General features: G+C 34.8%; 1 protein-coding gene across 2 annotated transcripts in view; it reads right to left on the bottom strand.

Moving 5' to 3' along the window:
* Positions 1-21,036, bottom strand: part of Lrrk (Leucine-rich repeat kinase) — a 283,300-nt gene that overhangs the window by 22,821 nt on the left and 239,443 nt on the right. For both annotated transcript variants that reach the window (XM_069824217.1, XM_069824218.1), the window contains exons 36-41: positions 17,536-17,787; positions 15,032-15,176; positions 13,471-13,580; positions 11,736-11,858; positions 10,136-10,331; positions 8,145-8,331 (exon numbers count right to left, since the gene is read on the bottom strand). In XM_069824217.1, coding sequence (XP_069680318.1) covers positions 8,145-8,331; positions 10,136-10,331; positions 11,736-11,858; positions 13,471-13,580; positions 15,032-15,176; positions 17,536-17,787 — 1,013 coding nt within the window. The remainder of the gene's footprint in view (positions 1-8,144; positions 8,332-10,135; positions 10,332-11,735; positions 11,859-13,470; positions 13,581-15,031; positions 15,177-17,535; positions 17,788-21,036) is intronic.

Below are 21,036 nucleotides of genomic sequence, written 5' to 3'. Positions count from 1 at the left end.
AGAAACTATAATTCTCTTATCCCATTTCGATAATCACACAACAAGAAATTCATGAATGTGTTCATGAATGAGATAGTTATATACAATGGAAGTAATTTAATACAGTTATGTGAACACTTTTTAATGATTGAATAAAATTAATAAAATCGGTTAAAAACCAAACATGTTTCGGAGGTATGCTCCTCCATCTTCAGAGATTTACACAATTTATGTTACTGTTACAGTCGTGGTACTACCACTGAAGATGGAGGGGCATACCTCCGAAACAAGTCTGGTTTTTAACCGATTTTATTAATTTTATTCAATCATTAAAAAGTGTTCATATAACTGTATTAAATTACTTCCATTGTATATAACTAACAAGAAATTTGTTTAAAAATGATATTGCTTTACGGAAGTGGGAGAGATTAAAATATTGCATTAGAAAAAAAAGTTCATGTGATTTTGTGCAGAAAACCATTATTGTTTATTTTTTAATGTACAATTAAAAAATGGAGCAATATTGTTACATAAAATGTAAATTTACCATAATGTTCTATTAATGACATTGAAAGTTTGTATTTGCTGTTCGTATTGCCATGATAGCTCCTGCATTAGAACAGAACATCTGTTTTGTACCAGTATGTCTGCACCTGCTTGAGCTGTACTGTGTTTATTTCTAAACCCCCTCCTCCCCGCTTGAATTTACTGTGTACTTCTAAACTCCCTCCTTCCCATCCAGCAACACTGCAAAACATCTATTATTGTAAACTTTAATAATTAGTTAAATATTGCAATAAGAAAAAATTGTAAGGACATGTTTTTTTCCTTATAACATGAATAATCATCAGTTAAAATAGTGGCTTTTATACCCCTTACACTCTGTATATTGAAAGGATTACTTCGACCTGATTTATAAATATTTGTATTACAGGAGTCACAGAGCTCTAAGGGCATTGACATTCGAACACCACCTCCTGGAATGCCTTCTGAAACAAAAAGCACAGTCAAGAAAGACCCGGATGCTAACTCACGTATTTTCAACGCCCTCAACATCGAACCACAGTTCCGCATGGGCAACGACAACACTAAATCGTAATCACTGGCAATTCAGCAGTCTTGATTCATTCCAAACTGTCTATGTATGTTTTTTCCCCCTCTTCAAATACTCGAATGTGTAACATAATTTCTTGCTGAGTAATTGAGGATATTTATAAGTAAGCCTGGTGACGGGAACGAGTTATGCACGAGAAGTTTGATCAGTGTAACATCTGAATTCGAACTAATTTGAATATTCTCGAGATACTGTTACTGATACTCATTTGATATACATTAATACTTGAAATAAAATAGTTAACCAAGGTTTGTGCAAATGCTTCAAACGGCCAACACTCTGGACGAGATTTTGTGGAGTTCAGACTTCCTATCTGGAATGACTCTAATTGTTTCAGTATTTTATCTCAAGAAGAGCAACATTTGACAGTGCAAAGAACATATGTCCTAGATACAAATATTTAACTTTAATGATTTTTAATATAGGCCTGTATCAAACTTTTGACCTACTAGTAAGTTTGTGACCAATTAATGTCATTAATATCAGTTCAACTAATATCTCACAAATTAAATTGTACAATAATTTTTATAATATATTATGTAGGATACGTCTGAAGGCTGGTCCACAATAAGCCGGGAACAGAAACAACGAGAACGAGAACGGAAATAATGTTAAAATAAATTTATTTAAATGTGAGCATTCACAATTATTAACGAGAGGCTTGCAGGAACTAGGGAAGGGAACGTGACAGTTAAGACTGGTTCACAATAAACCGGGAACGGAAACTAAAACGAGAACGAAATATTGTTAAAATAAGTGTATTTAAATGTGGGCATTCACAATTAACTATTGTGAATGCTCACATTTAAATGCATTTATTTTAACATTATTTCTGTCCTCGTTATCGTTGTCCATTCCCGGCTTATTGTGAACCAGCCTTTAATTGTGAATGCAATATTCAACAATATTTCCGTTCTCGTTCTCGTTGTCATTTCCTTTCCCGGTTTATTGTAGACCAGCTTTAACACAGCTGCAACTGAATTACACTTAGAGGTAAAACCGCGTATCCATGAAGCGAGGCTGCCACGCGCGGCCATCCCTCCACAAAGCGAGGCTGCCACGCGCGGCCATCCCTCGCGTCAGCCTCACGTGTTGTTTGCCTCGCGGTTTTGTTCTTTTTGTAGCGAGGCAAGAATGAGAAGCAGCCTGAGCCACCAGTTAGTGCGCAGCTATTGAGACAGTTAACATCGGGTTGCATGATGGCATCTTTATCAACAAACAGTCCACACGGAGCAAGCAAGGCTGCCGTGCACTACTGCGAGGCAAGATATCCACTGAGCGAAGCAAGACTCATGAGGCTGCCTCGCTTCGCGGATATGCGGCTTAAGGCTATGAATTGGTGAAAATAACGAAAAAACTATTTTAAAAATGGAAATTTTGTTTTTAACTCTAAAAAATAAAGTAATGTTTCAGTTTTCTAAATCTGTGCTATTTTGGTCCTATGACAATTTAAAAACAGTCAGGACGAATTTAAAGGGACCAGCTGCGGCCCTTTAAACTGACACTCAGCTTCATTCTGATAGACTTCAACTAATTTTACTTTTCATTCGGTTAATATTTCGCTCTGTTTTGTAGGAGAAAAATGTGTATGGTAGACCTATATAGGAAGATAGGATATCGATAGTATATAAATGCTGTACTCTGATACTCATTTTCTCGATTTTCTAATTTTGAACATTTTTTGTAACATTCAAAATGCTCTAATGAATGCAGTTTTTCTCCAATCTCAGTGAATTTTGCACAGAAGTCCACAAAAAGTAAACGGACACATGTGTTTCCTTCTGCTATTGAAAGTATTCAAATCATCATGTCCTGAGGGTGTGACAAGTTTTAAAAAATAGAAAAATTAACAACTAAAAGGGTAAATATTTTTTTTTCTCAAAAAGTAATTGGAAAAATATGAAAAACATATGTCATATTTTACATATATCTATTAGGAATAAATTAAATATAGATTTAAAGAAAATTTATATAAACTTAAAAAATTGAGACAATTATAATTCAGTATTAAAATAACAACAAAAATTAATTGTAAGTAAACTAATTGGAATATTTGTCTTCCGTAAAAAAATAAAAAAAAAAAAACCTTTCAATATTTCAGCATTCAATACATTAATTTGTTTAATAAATCTTATGATAATAAATACCATAAATTCACCCTTTTTTACTGTGGTATGGAAGTTTGGAGAGCCATCAGTTGAATATTTTCTTGGGTACTAACGAAAATAACCATTTCATTACATTGAAAAAAAAGTGTAATCATTTATTAATAATATTCCCTTCTTTTCTTTGTTCGTCCTCAAATGAGGAGGAACCGGATGTTCGACCTAAGATATCTATTCACAGAATTTCATTCCCTTAATAAGTGGTTGTGGGATAAGAATTCCGCTTGATATTTTGCAATCTCCAAGAGATTAACTGAACCCGACTGGTTTAATTCCCTCAATAAAAGCAGCTATATTAACAGTGATCAAAACATTTGTATTTAACGAACATGAACATATCAGCTCATATCTCAGTTCTGCTGATTACAATTGGTGATTGAATGCTGCATTGTGCTTGTAATTGCATAGACTATAGGGAGTAACAGAATTTACTATTGTGCAATTTCTCGATTTGATGCTTTTACATTTCAATTAAAAAAAAAAATATCCATTCTCCATTAAATCACCGTTTAATTACTAGCAATATTTTCTTGCTTTATTAAAGTACTTATAAAGAGCTGCCAGTATGTTTATTCCCTAGCAACTAACAATTCGAATGAATCCTCCTCTTCCTCCTCCTGTGGGTTCCTTAAAAGCTATTTGTAAGTAAGTATGTAAGTATTACTATTGCTATGCAATGCCTTCGCCTTATGGAACAACTGAAGAGCGAATTTGTTCTATTTTTATTTCACGTACGGTACTTATATTTTTCATCAGTGACCCTCAATAAGAGAGAGGCTATTGAGATGGTATCTTCCCTGTAAAAAAGTAAAAGTATGCCCAAGTTTCATTTAATTGAGTTGCCATCAGTTCGATTCCAGGTCACAATTTTTGTGGTGTAACTCTCAATGATTCCATTAAAAATTTCCGTATTATGGTACCACTTAAAGCTGATACAGTAGTTAAAGAAGCTCACCAACATTGTCCGAGCATATATTTAACATAGAGAATAATTTTATTTATTGAACACATATATATGTATTTAAGCAAAAAGATAATGAAAATAACGATCTTCACTGTTCAAATATTTTTAATATTTGCTTAAGAAATTTCCATTACACTTTACTTTTCTTAGTGAAATGAAGATTATTTCGTGACTGATGTTTTTCTTAATTCCTTGAAGTCTGAATTCCTTCTATTCATCCCGTCTTTTAGAGTAACCCACAGAGAAAATCGCAGGGTGTTAGTTGGGAGATCGAGGTGGCCACAAATTAGTATCTACATGTATGACTACATATAATCATTGATTATTCAATGTGGACGGCGAAGCCTCATATATGAATATAAATATATATCAATGTTAACAGTGATTCACAAACTGTTGTCGAAAATGGCCATGAAATCATTTAAAAATGCGCTCTTGCATACAGACTTACATATATGTCTAAAATGCAGGTAGTAGGCCATTGATGATATAAAAGGAGGACAGTTTGGCCGGCACTGTGAATCAGGTCTCGGCATAGCTCAGATGGAAAGAGCACTCAATGCACAAAGCTGAGAGGTCCTCGGTTCGATTCCCGGTGCCAGAACGAATTTTTCTCCAAATATGTATCTACAACCCATGAGCTGCCACTGACTTCCATGATTTTTGGATTCACTTTCCTACTATGTTATTTCAGTAATTAAAAAACGAATATAATGAAGCGACACAAACTTTCTCATTATATGTTTTATGAATTTCTATTCTAATTTGTATCTTTATTTAACTATAACAAACACCACTAGCTTTATTTGTAAGATAACTGGTCTATAGATGGAAGGGTACAGAATCAGTTCTGAACAAAACGTACAGAATGTTTCACAGCCTATGGAATTATTCTCACATCCAGTAGTGAGTGCTCAGTACCTCTCTTGACATCATTTGATGTGACGTTGTCTACAAAATGTCTGCTTTAATTTATTTTGTGTTTCATTCTCTATCGATTTTTGTCCTGTTCTATACCTTGGCGTCAGTTGTCAATAAATTGTTTTAATGTTAACCATTTAATGTCAGCTGCTAGCTCACATTAGTTGATCTCGTGGTCGTCCATATTAACAACATATTGCTGTAATTCGAAGCTTGGCTGCTTAATTGTCATGCCCCATTTTGAAAAAAAAAAAAAACAGGTATAGTTTTGTAAAATTACGGTATACCACTATAAAATACGAAATGGCAGTGTACTAGAAGAATATTGCAGTTTTCTCAGCAGCATTCGCAGAATACAATACAACTTTACATGGATACACCATAGATGTATAAACAACAGGAAGTTTAATCTTTCAATGCAATTAAAAATGACAATATAACAAGCAGATTCTACATAACATATGTGGTCTAGAAATCAGCATTCCTGGCTACAAATCAGGAGATCGATTCTCGTCCTACACATGGAAATTTGTCCTTAAAGAGACAATTTAATACTTTCACTAGAAGAAGGTTTTCTGGAACTCATAGTTTCAGAAGTTACTTATGAGATTGTATATTAAAAGTTTGTATAGGAAAAAGCACATTAGTTTTCTTTTATTAGAAATACGAGTACGTAGATTGTTGATTAAAAATTAGATGTTAAAGTTAAAGATTTAAACTGTTAAAAATTATGTTTCGAGTTGTCACCAAGTGTTGCATTATGTAATTTTCCTTGTTAGGGTGGATTTGATTTAATTTGATTTTCAGTGTCAGCTATATCATTTGATTTAATGTTCAAATTAACTTTTTATGTACTTCAGCGTTATAAACAGTCTTTATTGTTAATGAAAATCGTGCATAATGTCATTATCATGCCAACTAAAACATCATGACTTCTATTATGACAGCATAATTTGTGCTGTAAAGATAACATTATGAAACGATTTGCCATGCGATAATATTTAATATATCATTGTTGTAATAACTCCTTTCTTCATAGGCCATGATATCAAACTACCCATCACTGAAAATTTGATGTTATTTGTTTATTAATTTTTTATATGCTGCCGTACAAAAAATAATGTATGGAACATGTTTATAATGCTATACAGTTATTGAATTCATCAGAATTAGGAAACTCGCTTCCCTCATGGCATAAAGTATAACATTATAAACTTGTTTCATAATATACTATTATTATAATCTGAATTTATAGTCCAACTGATTTATTTACTGGCACATTTTTAAATAATAACCTAAGTTCGAGCTGGATTGCTTTAACTTTGTTTTGTATGTTTATGTCATTCTGTTAATAATTTGTTTTGTATGTTTATGTCATTCTGTTAATAAATTGGTAATTACTGATAGAAAAATGTCTGTGATTTGTAAATTTATTGTTTGTTCCCACACATCTGGAACTTCTAGCTGAATACCTGTTTCATATCTTAAATAGGGATATCTTATGCGAAGTTTTACAGTCAGATGGCAGGAGCGTTCCATGCAGCGCAACATGTTGTAGGGCTATGTTTTGTCATATGCTACAGTTGATTACGTTTTCCCGCTTGTTGGTTTTCTGTGCGTGTCAAAAATATATTTACAGTTATTTTGTATAACCTAGTATAATTTAATATAATTCAATATTTTCTTACCTCATAATTTAATTTAATTTACAATAAATAATAACGTAAACCTGTATAATATTGAGCGATTCCCCGAGATGGGTGGGGAAATCTGCAGTATGCAGAATATAAATACGAGTAAATTGAATGTTCATGAACCTAAACGAGAACTTTGAGAACAATATGCACGAATAAAAAAATAGGAAATATGTTGAAAGTGAATATTGCCCTCTTTAATAATAGTATTTAAGAACCGTATGCTAAAAACAGGATATGCAGCCACCAATGTGTTTTATTTATAGGGAAGAGACTATCGAGATTGAATTCCTTGTATTTTTTTCTGTAGTTGCAGAAAGCTCAAATGCAATTTTTAATAGGATGATATAATATGAACGCGATAGTATAACGATTAGTAGTGTGTTTTGTAGGTTAAGGACATGCAGTTTTGAATACTGTGTGGGATGATTTTGAAAATTTGAACTTAAAACATGGCTTTAATAATTACGGTACAGTACATTAAAAACATTATTCACGAAATGGATTTCACTAGGGATCGTCCTGGATAATAAACATTCCAGTTTATCGAGAGTTTACTGCAGGCGTAAAATTCGGAGACTCCTACAACTACTGCATATAATCTAAGCTAACATAGCTCGCTGTCGAGGTTGCATATGTTTTCATTAATTTTTCTTTTTCCTCTTCCAAAATGAAACTATAGTCAACAATTCCTTACTTGAAGTAGTTACTTTTATTTAATAGATAGCATTTTCGAGGCCCAATTTTATTACTTATATTTTTAAGGTTTAAAGCATATATTCAGAATATTTCGGGACCTGATTGAAGACAAAAAGCTTTTCCTGGTTTTTACATATAGGAACATAACAAAAATTTGCCATTTTTTGTTGTTTTTAAGAGTATTTAATATACTAATACACTATGTATACCCTCAATGTTTATATACCGGAAAACAAATGCACACACAAAGCGCATCCCTCATAGTACACGTGCGCTATCTGTTGGTGCTAGTTCAGGATATCCCTATTACCTTCACACCAATTACAATAAAACACTTATTACGAGCTTAAAGTTCTATTTCAGAATCCTACAAAGGCACTTCATTGGTTTTTATATAATTTTGCAATTCTCAGTTTAAAGAAGTACATCGATTCCTATACATGTACTCAAGTTTCTTTTCTGACCAGTGCTACCGTTTCTACGACAATTTCTACCATAAAATATCCTATTTTTGTACCGGTATTCTATCAAAACTAAGAGACCAGTATTCTACAAGGCCGCAACTCTAGGTCTGGCACTACTGTTTATTCATGAAGTATAATACTCACATATAGGCGTGGATCTGTCCCATGCAGTCACCAACCCAGACATTGCCCCCCACGAGGCATGCTGCAGTGGGCTTCTGTGGTAGTGACAGTGCACAGTACTGCAGCCAGCCACGATGCGTGGCCAGGAGCAGATCTGCCCTCGAATTAGAGCACGCCAACCACAGCTCTGCCCCACTCATGCTGTCATCTGCAACATAAACATTCAGCATGAGTATGCTAACATTTCTCCCTAAAATATTCAATACTCTAAATGAAATGCACTTACAATCTGTCTAGAACAGACGATCAGACAATAAGTAAATATTATAAAAGAATATGACATGAGTGGAGATGTTATCCCATGACAACACTCCAAAAGAAAAATAACAATGTTTCAAATAGCTGTAGTAAAAATGAATGGAAGATCAAGAGCATTGTTCCTTTTAAGTCTTCTTATTGTTTGACTATTATCCAGCAAATTTAACACATAATGATTGGGATGTTGATTTAAACAGCGCAGATATTTTTTACTGAACTTAGAGATTTCTTCTTTCACAGTTGAAATGTTTAGGTCATGGTGAATGACATCATTACGGGCATACCATAATGTAGTGACAATGGAAAGTAAAGTTTTAGACTGAAATATTTACAGTATTTCAATGTTTGAGTTGCTAGCGGTTCCCCACAGTTGGATGCCATATGTTCAGATTGATTTCAGTATGACTTTATAAACAAGAAGTTTATTTTCTAATGACAGTTTTGATTTAGGTCTCACTAACCAATAGATTTTTTATGTTTTCAAATTTACTTCTTTGCGTTTAGTTTCAATATGTTTACGCCATGTTAATCGGCGATCTAAGGGCCTAAGACTGAACCTTGAGGTACACCTGAATTTATATCACAGAATGAGGAGAAATATTCTTCGATTTTTACTTGAAAAATTCTCGAAACTAGGTATGAGAAGAACAATGTAGCTACAATTTCAGTCAGATGATAGTTTTTCATTTTTAGAGACTCGAATTAGATTATCAGTGAGGTAATCAATTTGCAGTGGCAAGTCTACCCTGAGCACCTCAATATTCCAAGTCACCATTAAGAGAATGATTGAAGAACATTCTGAAAACATCACTAAATAAATCTTGACTCTAAAAAAAGTCATGATTGTAATGGGCTTAGCAACATTAAGCTGTACCAGTATCCTTCGAAATTCCCTGCATATGATAGGACCCTGACAACAACTACAAATGTAGACTCTGTCAATAATTACTGATATGATTTATTAAGTCTCAGAAGAAACCAAATGCGGGGCAAAGAACATCACCAGAAGAGATTATCAGTAGATTTCTGAGACTGATTTTAAGTTTGTTTAGTGAACTCTACAGTCTGAGCCGGCATGGAGATGGTGAGTTTTATGAGATCAATGTACTCTTGTAAAAAAAACATGCACAAAATCAAACTGTGAGGATAAGCCAAAAAGGCAGTCTGACATGTTGCCAAATCATGAATGTGACATATTAAAGCTCAAAAGATATTAAATTTGGAGCAAAAGCACCATCATAAAGAATTTTGAGAAAGCTTCTGGAAATAATTAAAATTTCATAATCATTTAATTAACTCCACTCTTTTGCTGCTAAAGAAGTGGGTGTATTAGAACTGAAATGCTCACCACTAATCTAACCTGCTGTAAGTCTAGTTTATTACGCATTATATTTAGAAAATGCTATAAAAATAACTCTGCAAGGTTACTTGCACTCTCTGAGCCGCAAGTTGAAAACCAATGGTCTACATAAATTTAATAATGAACCAAAGACAAACTAAAATGTACCATTTTGTTCTATACAAATGAAGTTTACTAATTTGTTTCTACTTGTGCAGTTTAGAGAAATAAAATTGTATTTATTTTAAAGTTTTAATTAACAACAATTTCAGAAACAATTTATAATATGAATTTGACTTAATATTAATAACAGAATGACTTGAAAATTAGTAAGAGTCCTTGAACTCATGCTTACCTCCGATCTCTGGCAGCGACACCACAGTAGAAGCCACAACAGGAGCAGGGTGGTTTAACGAAACTGTGTCACTGAGGTGCGTGAATTCTGGGGCCGATGCTATGGACACAATCTGACTAGCAGAGGGCCGGTCCCGAGGTGACTGCGACCAGCACAGTACCATCAGGTCCAGCATATAGCTGGGGTACAGCGTCTCCTGCACAGCAAGCCAGAAACAGGTAGAACAAAGACGAAGAGAAGCAGAAAGAAATATCTATGGAAAGGGAAGCAGGAAGAGAGAAAATGTTACAGAGATGAAGAGAATGAAAAGAAACTAAAAGAGGAGAATAAAGAAGACGAAGAGGAGAAAAATGCAGAGAAGAGTAAAAGAAAAGGAAGGAATAATGATAAGGGGAAGAGAAAACTCTTTATGAAAAAGACAAGAAGAAAGGAAGCAGAAAAAAGGAAAGAGGATAGAAAGGCGAGTAAGCTGGGAAAGAAAATATAGAAGAAAACATGAAATAGGGACATAACAATAGAAAGAGGAGAAGACAAAAAATGCATGAAGAAAAACAACAGATGAAGAAAAACAACAGTCTATGAAGGAAAAGGAAGGAAATGGAAGAAAGGAAGAAGGATAAAAGGACGAAGAGGAAGGAAGAAAAGAGGAGAAAGGAGAGGGGAGAGAAGAGATGAGGACGGAGAGAGAGAGAGAGAAGGGAGAGAGAGGGAAGAGGGGGAGAAGAAAGAGGAATGGAGAGGAGAGAGGACAGGAGGGGAAAATGGAGGGGAGGAGAGGGAAGGTGGGAAGGGAAGGGAAAGAAAGGAAAGGAAAGGAAAGGGAAGGGAAGGGAAGGGAAGGGAAGGGAAGGAGAGGAGAGGAGAGGAGAGGAGAGGAGAGGAGAGGAGAGGAGAGGAGAGAGGAGAGGAAGAAATTCCTCGTGAGCAGAAAAAAAAGAAAAGATAAGAAAAAAAAAGGATAGCAAGGAAGTGGAGGAAGAGGGAGCGAATATGGGTAGTAACAAGTTATTAACTTTTTGCTAAATTGCTAGTATTATGGATTTGCTTGATGTGAGAGAAAATTAGTCTCAATTTCTCTGTCATTCTACAAACGGAACTTAACATTATTTAACCTCTTCCCTTACTATATATTTTACCAGTTTTGTGAAAAAAAGTGTCATATTTTTTTATTTTCGTAAAGAGGTTATTTAATATTGCAGAATCACTGTACATCACTAATTTTCTTACATACTTAAAAAATCACTATGAAATAGACAATGGGACTCAAACGAGTTAACTCGGGTTAATAAATTTTGACACATGTTAGCAACCCAAGTTAACTCGGGTTAATCAGGGAAGTGGTTAATAACGTGTGAATAACAAAGGCTAAAAAAATTGTCCAAAACGGATAAAATTCCACCAGTTAACCTGTGTTAATGATGAAGTTACCTTGTCAACAACTTTTTATTTCAGTGAAACATATATCAATTACAAAAAAATAAATAATAAAGGAAAACATAGAAATAAATTATACCAATCTAAGTCAACTGAATAAAAATATTTTTACTCAATATTTCGTTACCGGTATTTCATTCTCTTCAACACTACTGTGAAAACTTACCCTGTATGTGAGAGGAGGCCGTCCTCCTTCCAGGATGCATTCTTTCACAGACTCATGACCTTCAAATGGCTGATGAAGTGTCAGCAGCTCATATATAAACATGCCAAAGGAGAAGCAATCAACCTGCCAAAAACAATGAGGGAAGAAAATTATATTCATTATGCAGGGATATTCTAATATATCGCACCCTTTAAATAATACTGTCGTAACTACCAAAAGTTAGTTTTGAGTAAATGCAAGATAAACATTTCAAAGGCATATGAAAACTCAGGATTACCAAGTATCAGTACGAGTCCTGCAAACTTTGCACTTGAACTTAGACATACGTCAGATCTACTATTCTGTGAAGGATTAAATCAAAATTACAAAACTGTCTGTAACTCAAAATTCAATTTTTGGGAGTTATGACAGTATTATTCTAGAAGTGCGATATCATGCATTAGAAATGATCTCACTAAAAATCATTCAGTAGGTTGTTTAGTTGATCAGACAGTTGGTATTCAATGGGTCAATGAGTTGGTGAAGTGACCATTCTGTAGGTCGATGGGTAAGTGAACCAGTCAGTCACCTAATCCATTGTAAAGACAGGCTGTGATTGACTAGTAGGCTGATGCGTCAGCAAATCACTAGGTCTGTCAATCCACAGTTAATCAGTCAGTTCAAATTACGTCATTCGATCAGGTGAGCTAGTTCAGGTTGGGTTATGTCAGGTGAGGTTGGGTTGTACTTGTGTTACATCAAGTTAGTCAGTCAGGCAATGTCAGTAAGCAGTTGAGTTTTCCATTTCTATACTTCTGATAGCTTAGTGGTGTGAATTCAGATTTTTGGAAAACTGTAAAATACTGTGTGACACAGAAGTCAGTTGCCAAATGGAAAACATTACTAATGGTAAAAACCGAAATAATTATTGTACAGAGTAACATAATGACGTGTTCCGTCCAAGATGTCCGTAATCTGAGTGACCTTTTTCATTTGTACTGTTAAGTTGCAGTACATATTCCCCTTTTGTACTGCTAGAATTCTCCACCTTTTGTCTCCTTATCAGTTTTCCTGAATTAGTTTCTGTGGAATACATAAAATGAATACAGTACATAAATTGAAGTAGGCTATGGTACGGTAAACAACAATATTGACTACTTTTACCATCTTCTGCCACATTTCTCGACCTTGAACATTTTCTTCTTCCTCGGAAAGAGCGTAGGTTGTAGATATCTACTAAAACACTTAGGCCTTATAACTAGAAATCAACTTAGAAAACCGTAGTAGGTGACCAGATTCACGATGCTGCTGGGTTTCATTGCAGTGTGTTACTAACTTCATGTTGCTGAATTTCATTTCCTGAATTTCCTTGGGCGACAATATGTTTTCCGCGGTAGTTACATAACCCCATTTTAGCTAGGTTATCTGTTACACAATTCAACCACATTAAATTCTGGACACCCTGGTCGTCTGCTGTCTCCCAAATTAGTAAACATAGGTCGCTTGTGTATGGATTATTCATCTGTCCTCATTACATGTCCCTACTGTCTCATTATGGTAGATTTTATTAGAATAGTTACAATTATTTGGTTCTTGGAGCAGTGTATACAACTATTTTGGTTATATCTCACTCACCAAGATCCTTCCTCATTAAGTGAACCAATGTAGAATTTTTCTTATAAAAATATTAATATGAAGTTACACAGGACTGTGCTGGTGGTAATAATTTCAGATATGTGAAGAATCTTTGCTGTACCTTTTCTGTATACTCCTCTTCACCATTATATCGCATGATTTCAGGAGCCATGAAGCCTTCAGTACCGCCAAAACCCTTCGTTCCTGATGGCAAGGTCAATCGACTTATGCCTGCAACATTAACATGAACTTATGAATGATAAAACTAAAACTTCTGTGTAACAGAATCACAACTTATCACTAAAAAGCTAAAAATTACGATTCAGAACTTTCCTAGCACCTAACATGATGCGAGATTTTGTAGTAACATCCAATGTTTCAGAGCTACGTAATCATTCCATCAATTTAAGCAGTTAAAACATGAAGGGGTGGGAGTGGAGGATAGCAAATAACTTTATAACAAAATGGAACAAACACGACAAGCATCCTCCTGCAGAGGGAACATCGGCGAATATCGAACTTGGCCATACTCGACAAACTTGAACTGAACACAGTGCCTGTAATGCACGATGCTATTCCAGTTTCATTCTACTGACCTTCTTTCATGACGTAGCCCCAGAACATTGTAGGTTTCTTTATTTGTATCATTTATGATGTTTCCCAAATGAAGAAACAGGCATTCAAATAAGGTATATAGTGTTCAGAAAGCTTAGTACTGCATTTTGCGTTCAGTACAGGGAGTGGGTTTCAGAACCAACAGACTTGCTTAATAGACTTAAATGCAATTACCACTTGAATTCACTGAAGATGGAGGATGAAGAGAAGGAGAAAGAGGAAGCAAAGGAATGGTAAGAGAAAGCAAGAGAAGAAAAACATAATGATGAAAAGAAAGAGAAAAAGACGGACAGAGAGAAGTTAAGGAATGGAAGACAATGGAGTACATGTTGTTGTTTTCTAATGCCAGGCGTTTGACAATAAAGTCATATGATCTCTTGCACTCCAATATTTTTCAAAGATATTATCATGGCCAGCCACTGAAGCACAGATTTTGAGGTGTTCCGAATCCATTTCTTGGTTTGAGTGGCACAATGGGCAGTTAGGGGACTGATATATTCCAATTCTATGCAGGTGTTTGGCCAAACAATCATGGCTGTTGCCAATCTAAATGCAGCTACAGACGATTTGCAATGGAGTACATGTAAATGGAAGTGTTGAAGGAAAGTGAAAAAGATGTGTCTCAGAGTCACTTTCAAAATTATAGGAAAGGAAATCATACTCCAGTGTAACAGTTAACTGCATTTTCTCTATTTCAAGGCAGTGCTGGTGAAGTATTGTTGGACTATCAAAGAAAGACAAAGTCGCTTAAGCTCTATGCAGACAGACATAATGCTAGTATTTGGATTCGTCAGATCTACAGTATATCATTCCTACCTCAGAAGACAGTTTTAGTGAAGTGGTTCAATTTCATTAAATTTCTTCTAACAGACAGTATTATTCAAGTGTTCTTATATTCATTATAATATCGTTAACTTTGCTGTCAAACAAAGGGATTTCATAATATTTCATGCCTCAAGAGAGCACTCAACCATTTTCGACTAACAGGGCACTACAGGGACGAGATGTTGTGAGCAATGAAATGAAAATCACGGTAACTAGCTTCAAGTAGCATCACTTCCACATACCGTAGTCAGCCAACTTGATATGTACAGGGTTGCAATCAGAAGCATCGTAGCATGGAGGGGGCATGTCCCACACAAGCACGTTCTCAGACTTCAGGTCACGGTAGATAATATGTTGCTGGTGCAAGTACTCTATGGCTTTGGCAACCTGCACAATAACAATAAATTGATTGTGTGTTATAAAATTTTATTAGTGTCATGTCAGGAATATAACGTATTTTGAAAATTCATTAATTATACCACATGTATAATAATTCAGACTAAAAATGCAAATAAGGTCCTAGTGTTACAAATTCTAAGCCTGTGATGGGCTATGACACGAAGAGAAATAGAGATCCTTTGTCATTGAGACACAAGATGAAAGCGAGTACCAGCATTACACTATGGCAAAATTTTACTACCTCGTAGCTTTTTCATATGAAACACAATCAAATCTTGAGCTTCTTGATATCGTGAAAATTCCAATGACTCAGCATTATATGGTACAGGGTGGGCAAAATAAAACTGGTCTGAAAAATCTGTAATATTTACATTAAACAGTGCTACACACTTCTTCCATGAATTGTGCTTCACATTAACACTTGACAATGAACATGCATTGTTTTATCGTGAGCGCCATTTGTGTTGCATTCAACTGGCCACTAAACACGTCTGTTCCTCTCAGTCATTCAAACATTATGACACAGCAAAACTCGGAACAGACCATGCGGGAGATGGGTATACGCGGATATGTGACAGCAACCCATTGTTGCATCGGAATCACGGTTTCCTGCATTGTCAGAGTCATTTCCGCGTCAGTCTTACACATATAAATTCATATATTTCATATATATTTTCCGCGGACCAGTTTTATTTTGTTCACCCCGTATTTAAACAAACAAATACTGTACATAAATAATTACACAAATATATAAATAACTAAATAAACAAACAAACAAACAAACAAGTAAGTAAACAACTATGTAAATAAATAATAAATAAATGAATAAATAAATAAATAAAAAGGATTTAAAAAATAAAAACAAAAGAACGAGTAAATGAAGAAATTATTACTTGAATTAAAAAAATAAACGAATAAAAGACAAACATAAATAAGAAATAAATTAATATAAAATAACAAAAACGTAGAAATTAATGGGAAAATAAACGAATGAATTAATAAAGAAATAAATGCATAAAAGGGTAAACAACTAAGCAAATAACCTTTTTAATAAACGAACTCGGTAAATGAATAAAGTAGCTAAATGGATGAAAGAATAAAATTATGAAACTAATGGAAAAAAACGGATTACGTGAATAAATGATTAGGAATGCAAGAGCAAATTAATAATGAAATCAATGAAAGCATGTATAAATATTAATCTATGAATGAATAAATTAAAGAGTTAAGCCTTGGTTTTTCTGAACCGACTCATGTGAGGTGTGAGATCCACCTCGCGCAAATCGTCTATGTGCCTCGCAACTATAGAAACACTCACTATCTCTTGTGTAGTCCGGATTTCTTTGAGGCGGGCCTCGCACCTCGCATGAGTCAGTTCAGAAAAACCACGGCTTTAATGAACAAATGAGTACACAAACGTATAAAGTAATGAAGTAAAGAACGAATCAGATAACAGAAGAATGAATGAATGAATGAATGAATGAATGCAGTGCGTTTTTTTTCTGCTTGAGCCACAACTGCGAGGGAACTATACTAGCTGAAGGCCACATCACAAACTAGTTTTACTGATCCATAATTTTCCAGCCAACATCTGTCACCATTCGCTTGTCAGCCTGTAGTTGTGATATAAATATATATTCTTTTGTGATATTAGTAATACTACTTACATTTAGTGTTATTACAGTCTATTAGTGTGTCAGTATTATTAATTACAGCATGTCAGTGGAATAAATTTAAATTTATTAAAATACCACCAAACAAGTTACCATTAGAACAAAAACATTTATGTACAACACTTATGTGATAAATTCATATAGCGAAGTGTGTAGGCGATTTTTTAGAGAAATTTCCTATGAAGTCAGTTCCATACAGGAAAACGAACTCTATAAATGGTAGAATTTCTAAACAAAATCGTCGTGTTTTAACAGAAGAAAAACTTTTTCACATTGGAGAAACACAAGGTGAACCACTGAAATGCAAAACAGTGTGCAGCATTTCTATTACAGTCAAGTGCATAGCTGCTTCTAGTGTTGCCAACCTTTTTTTAAGAAAATACTGGAGACTAATCACGTAATCACAGGCGCAAGTGGAAAAGAAAAGTGTACTGTATATAAATAAGTTGCAAGTACTTGAAAATGAACATGACATTAAAAAAAATTAAAACAGAAATAAAGAGATAAGGAAATAGGTATTAAAGAGAGAGCAAAATATAGAGACACAACATTAATATTCAGTTCTATGTAAATATTATTTTCCAACCACTGGTTTCATACACAAGTTCAGCTTGACGTTCATTAACTTACGTAACCTGCAGACATTTTGAGTAGTGGATCTCTCATATACGTACCAGCAGTATGATGGCCTGGAGACAATAGGGACCAATTCGGGATCCAGATCTACGATAGTGCCTCAGAGTAGTGTCCAGTGCTCCCTGGGGAGCAAGGTCCAGGACTAGAGCGAGGGGTCGCGTACACACACCCACAAGAGGCACTATGTTGGGGTGGCGCAAGCTTAGCAGGATATTCAGTTCCTGCCTTGCAGTGCAGTATGCTTTACAGGCGTACTGAAGTGGATCTCTGTCCCACTTTCCTTGGGCAGCCTGCAACATATCAAAACAAGAAAGAAATTTACAATTAGTTAGCTTGTAACACTTCCAGTTTATGGTCAAATAAAACATTATCAACTCTGCTACACTAGTAATGTGAAGTACAGTAGAATCCCTCTTATCCAGCACCAAAGGGACGGGACTAGTTCCGGATACGAGATTTTGCCGGTTATTTGAATAAATACTGGTATATACAAAAAAAAAAAAAGTTTGTATTTCATTGTGCTAAATGTTGACACTGCAGTCGTGTGAAGCTTATTTCTCTCACTTGTTCATAACTGAATAACCATAAAAACTGGATTTTCATTATTAAAACACATCACACAACACAAATAATACACTAATTTTAGGTTCGAATATTCAGAGAAAATTAAAGTTCGAGCGAACTTCCTAATGTGGCAACACTGAGACCCGAACATAACTAAATAAACATATGTGGATTTTCTTTATTAAAACACATCACACAACAAATAATACACTAATTTTAGGTTTGAATATTCACTGAAAACAAAAGTTCGTGCGAACTTCCTAATGTGGCAACACTGATGGCCCAAACATAATTAAATAAACATAAAAACTGTGTGGATTTTCTTTATTAAAACACATCACACAACACAAATAATACACTAATTTTAGGTTTGAATATTCACTGAAAACGAAAGTTCGTGCGAACTTCCTAATGTGGCAACACTGACGGCCCAAACATAATTAAATAAACATAAAAACTGTCTGGATTTTCTTTATTAAAACACATCACATAACACAAATAATACACTAATTTTAGGTTCGAATATTCAGAGAAAATTAAAGTTCGAGCGAACTTCCTAATGTGGCAACACTGAGACCCGAACATAACTAAATAAACATATGTGGATTTTCTTTATTAAAACACATCACACAACAAATAATACACTAATTTTAGGTTTGAATATTCACTGAAAACAAAAGTTCGTGCGAACTTCCTAATGTGGCAACACTGACGGCCCAAACATAATTAAATAAACATAAAAACTGTGTGGATTTTCTTTATTAAAACACATCACATAACAAATAATACACTAATTTTAGGTTCAAATATTCACTGAAAGTTCGTGTGTTTTTTTTTCCCCTACCCAAAAGTGCCGTTGTTTTGGTATTGCCGGTTATTTGGGTGCCAATTACAAGGGATTATACTGTACTACATATCTGGATTGAGTGCAAGTGTAATTCATTACTTGCGATGAGAACATAATAGACTAAGCTGGTGAAGAGAGACAGCCACAACAACAAAGGCAGAAACGAAAATCTGTAGACACTGCTACTGCCAATGCCATTACACTTAGAATGAGATCCCAATTCACTTTGGCTTCAAAGTTGGCCAATTGACTTCTTTTTTGTGAGGACTTAAGTGAAGATAATAATGAAGAGGAAACAAACCTGAGAACCTGTTCTTTAGAAATTGTTGGCATTTGGACTATATTCACCTTCTTGCTTTTCAGAATATATAATGACTGATTTACTTTTTTTTTGTCTAACAGAGCGTACTTGTCTCTTCGTCATTCACCCATATGAAGCCAGTTGTGTAGACTAATTTAACGAGACAGTCTTGCTCAGGGTGTGACATAGGAGGCTGGTCTGTGCTACACCCATGATAAAATGATGGAGATTTGCTGGGCTGTCACAGGGAACTGGAGCTCTCAGAGAAAAGCCTGTGTTACCTGGACTATGGGCCTAGCCAACACAAGTCACAAATCAGGGGTATGCCGGGAATCGAACCCAGGTGCACAGAATTATTATAAATTCAACATTCTAGCCATTAAAATGTGAGCACGGAGAAGAATGTCTTAACTGTAATTGATATTGAGTTACGTAATTAATATGTCAAGTGTGTTTACATGTATGCTGCAAGATATATAAATAAGCAAATAACTCGCTGACAAGCATGTAGCAGGAATTTAGACTGACCTACTGTACGCACTGAAAAATACTGATTCAGCTATTGCAGTGTGCTGGCTATATGTCAACAACTGCTAACCTGGATCCAGTATGATGAATAATTAGTTAACATGCATAAGTGAACCTATCACTAAACATAAATACGAAAGTTATAGAATAAATTTAGATGTTAAAAAAAAAAGTGATTTAAAAATATTTATGGTAGTAAATTGTGAAAAGGAGCAGATAAATAAGTTTTAAAGTTTTAATGGTTATCACGATTGGTTTAAACATGCACTAAAACCAGACATAAGTGCAAGTTTGAACCAATAAATTACTGAGATTTGCGATAAATTAATTAGTTTAGGAAACTGTATATTTATTATGTATAACTTCTTTTGTATATAGATAATTTTTTTTAATTATTAAGTTTGCACTTTTGTGAACTAATATCAATAAGAATAAAGGTACGGTCACACTCACCACTTTTGCTGCGCAACTTTTGTACTGCAGCTGCAAAAGTTGCGTGTCGTGTTCACATGTAAGCCAAAAGTAGCGCACTGCACGCTACTTTTCGTGCTGTGCAACCCGAGTGCTGCAAAAGTTGCAACTGGAGGTTGCAAGTCTGTTCACACACAAGGCGCTACTTTTGCAGCCGCAGTCTAGCTGCAGCTTCCAATCTCCGTGTTGACTTTTCAATATACATTTTATGGTTATGTTCGCATTACAGTTTCGGAGTATGAAACTCATGCGATAACATACTTATCTATTATTTGCTTTTCTATCCTAACTAATATCCAGAAATTGGCATTATTTTTACTATGAATGTATTAAAAAACGTCTATATACTTAAATGATAACCAACAGCATATTCACGTAATCAATGTTGGCAACCCTCCTGTTTGAAACTACCCTATGAAAAATTAAAAAAATAAATTATATCTCGGCAAATATACTCTGGCTGTGTTATACATTTATTTTCATCACATCTAACATTAAAATATAACCAAACAATAAAAGTATCATTGGCACATTTGGGTGGCAACACTGGTCGCAGCTGCTGCAAAAGTTTCAACAAAACCAATATAAAAAATGCTGCGGCTGCAATCCTGAGAACCCTGTTCACACGTCACTACTTTTAAGTTGCACACAGCATGAAAAAGTAGCGGGCAGCAGGTTCGACAGCTGCTACTTTTCGGGTTCCACTGTTGTTCACTCGTCGATATATGAGAGTTGCGCTGTTTTTTGTACTGCAGCGGTGCAAAAGTAGCGACATGTGACCGCACCTTAAGACACAAGAGATTCTATTCCACTGTATGGTCACAACTG

Source organism: Periplaneta americana, chromosome 4 (genome assembly GCF_040183065.1).
Source record: "Periplaneta americana isolate PAMFEO1 chromosome 4, P.americana_PAMFEO1_priV1, whole genome shotgun sequence".
Classification (NCBI taxonomy): Eukaryota; Metazoa; Arthropoda; class Insecta; order Blattodea; family Blattidae; genus Periplaneta; species Periplaneta americana.
This window is presented reverse-complemented; position numbering and strand designations above follow the sequence as displayed.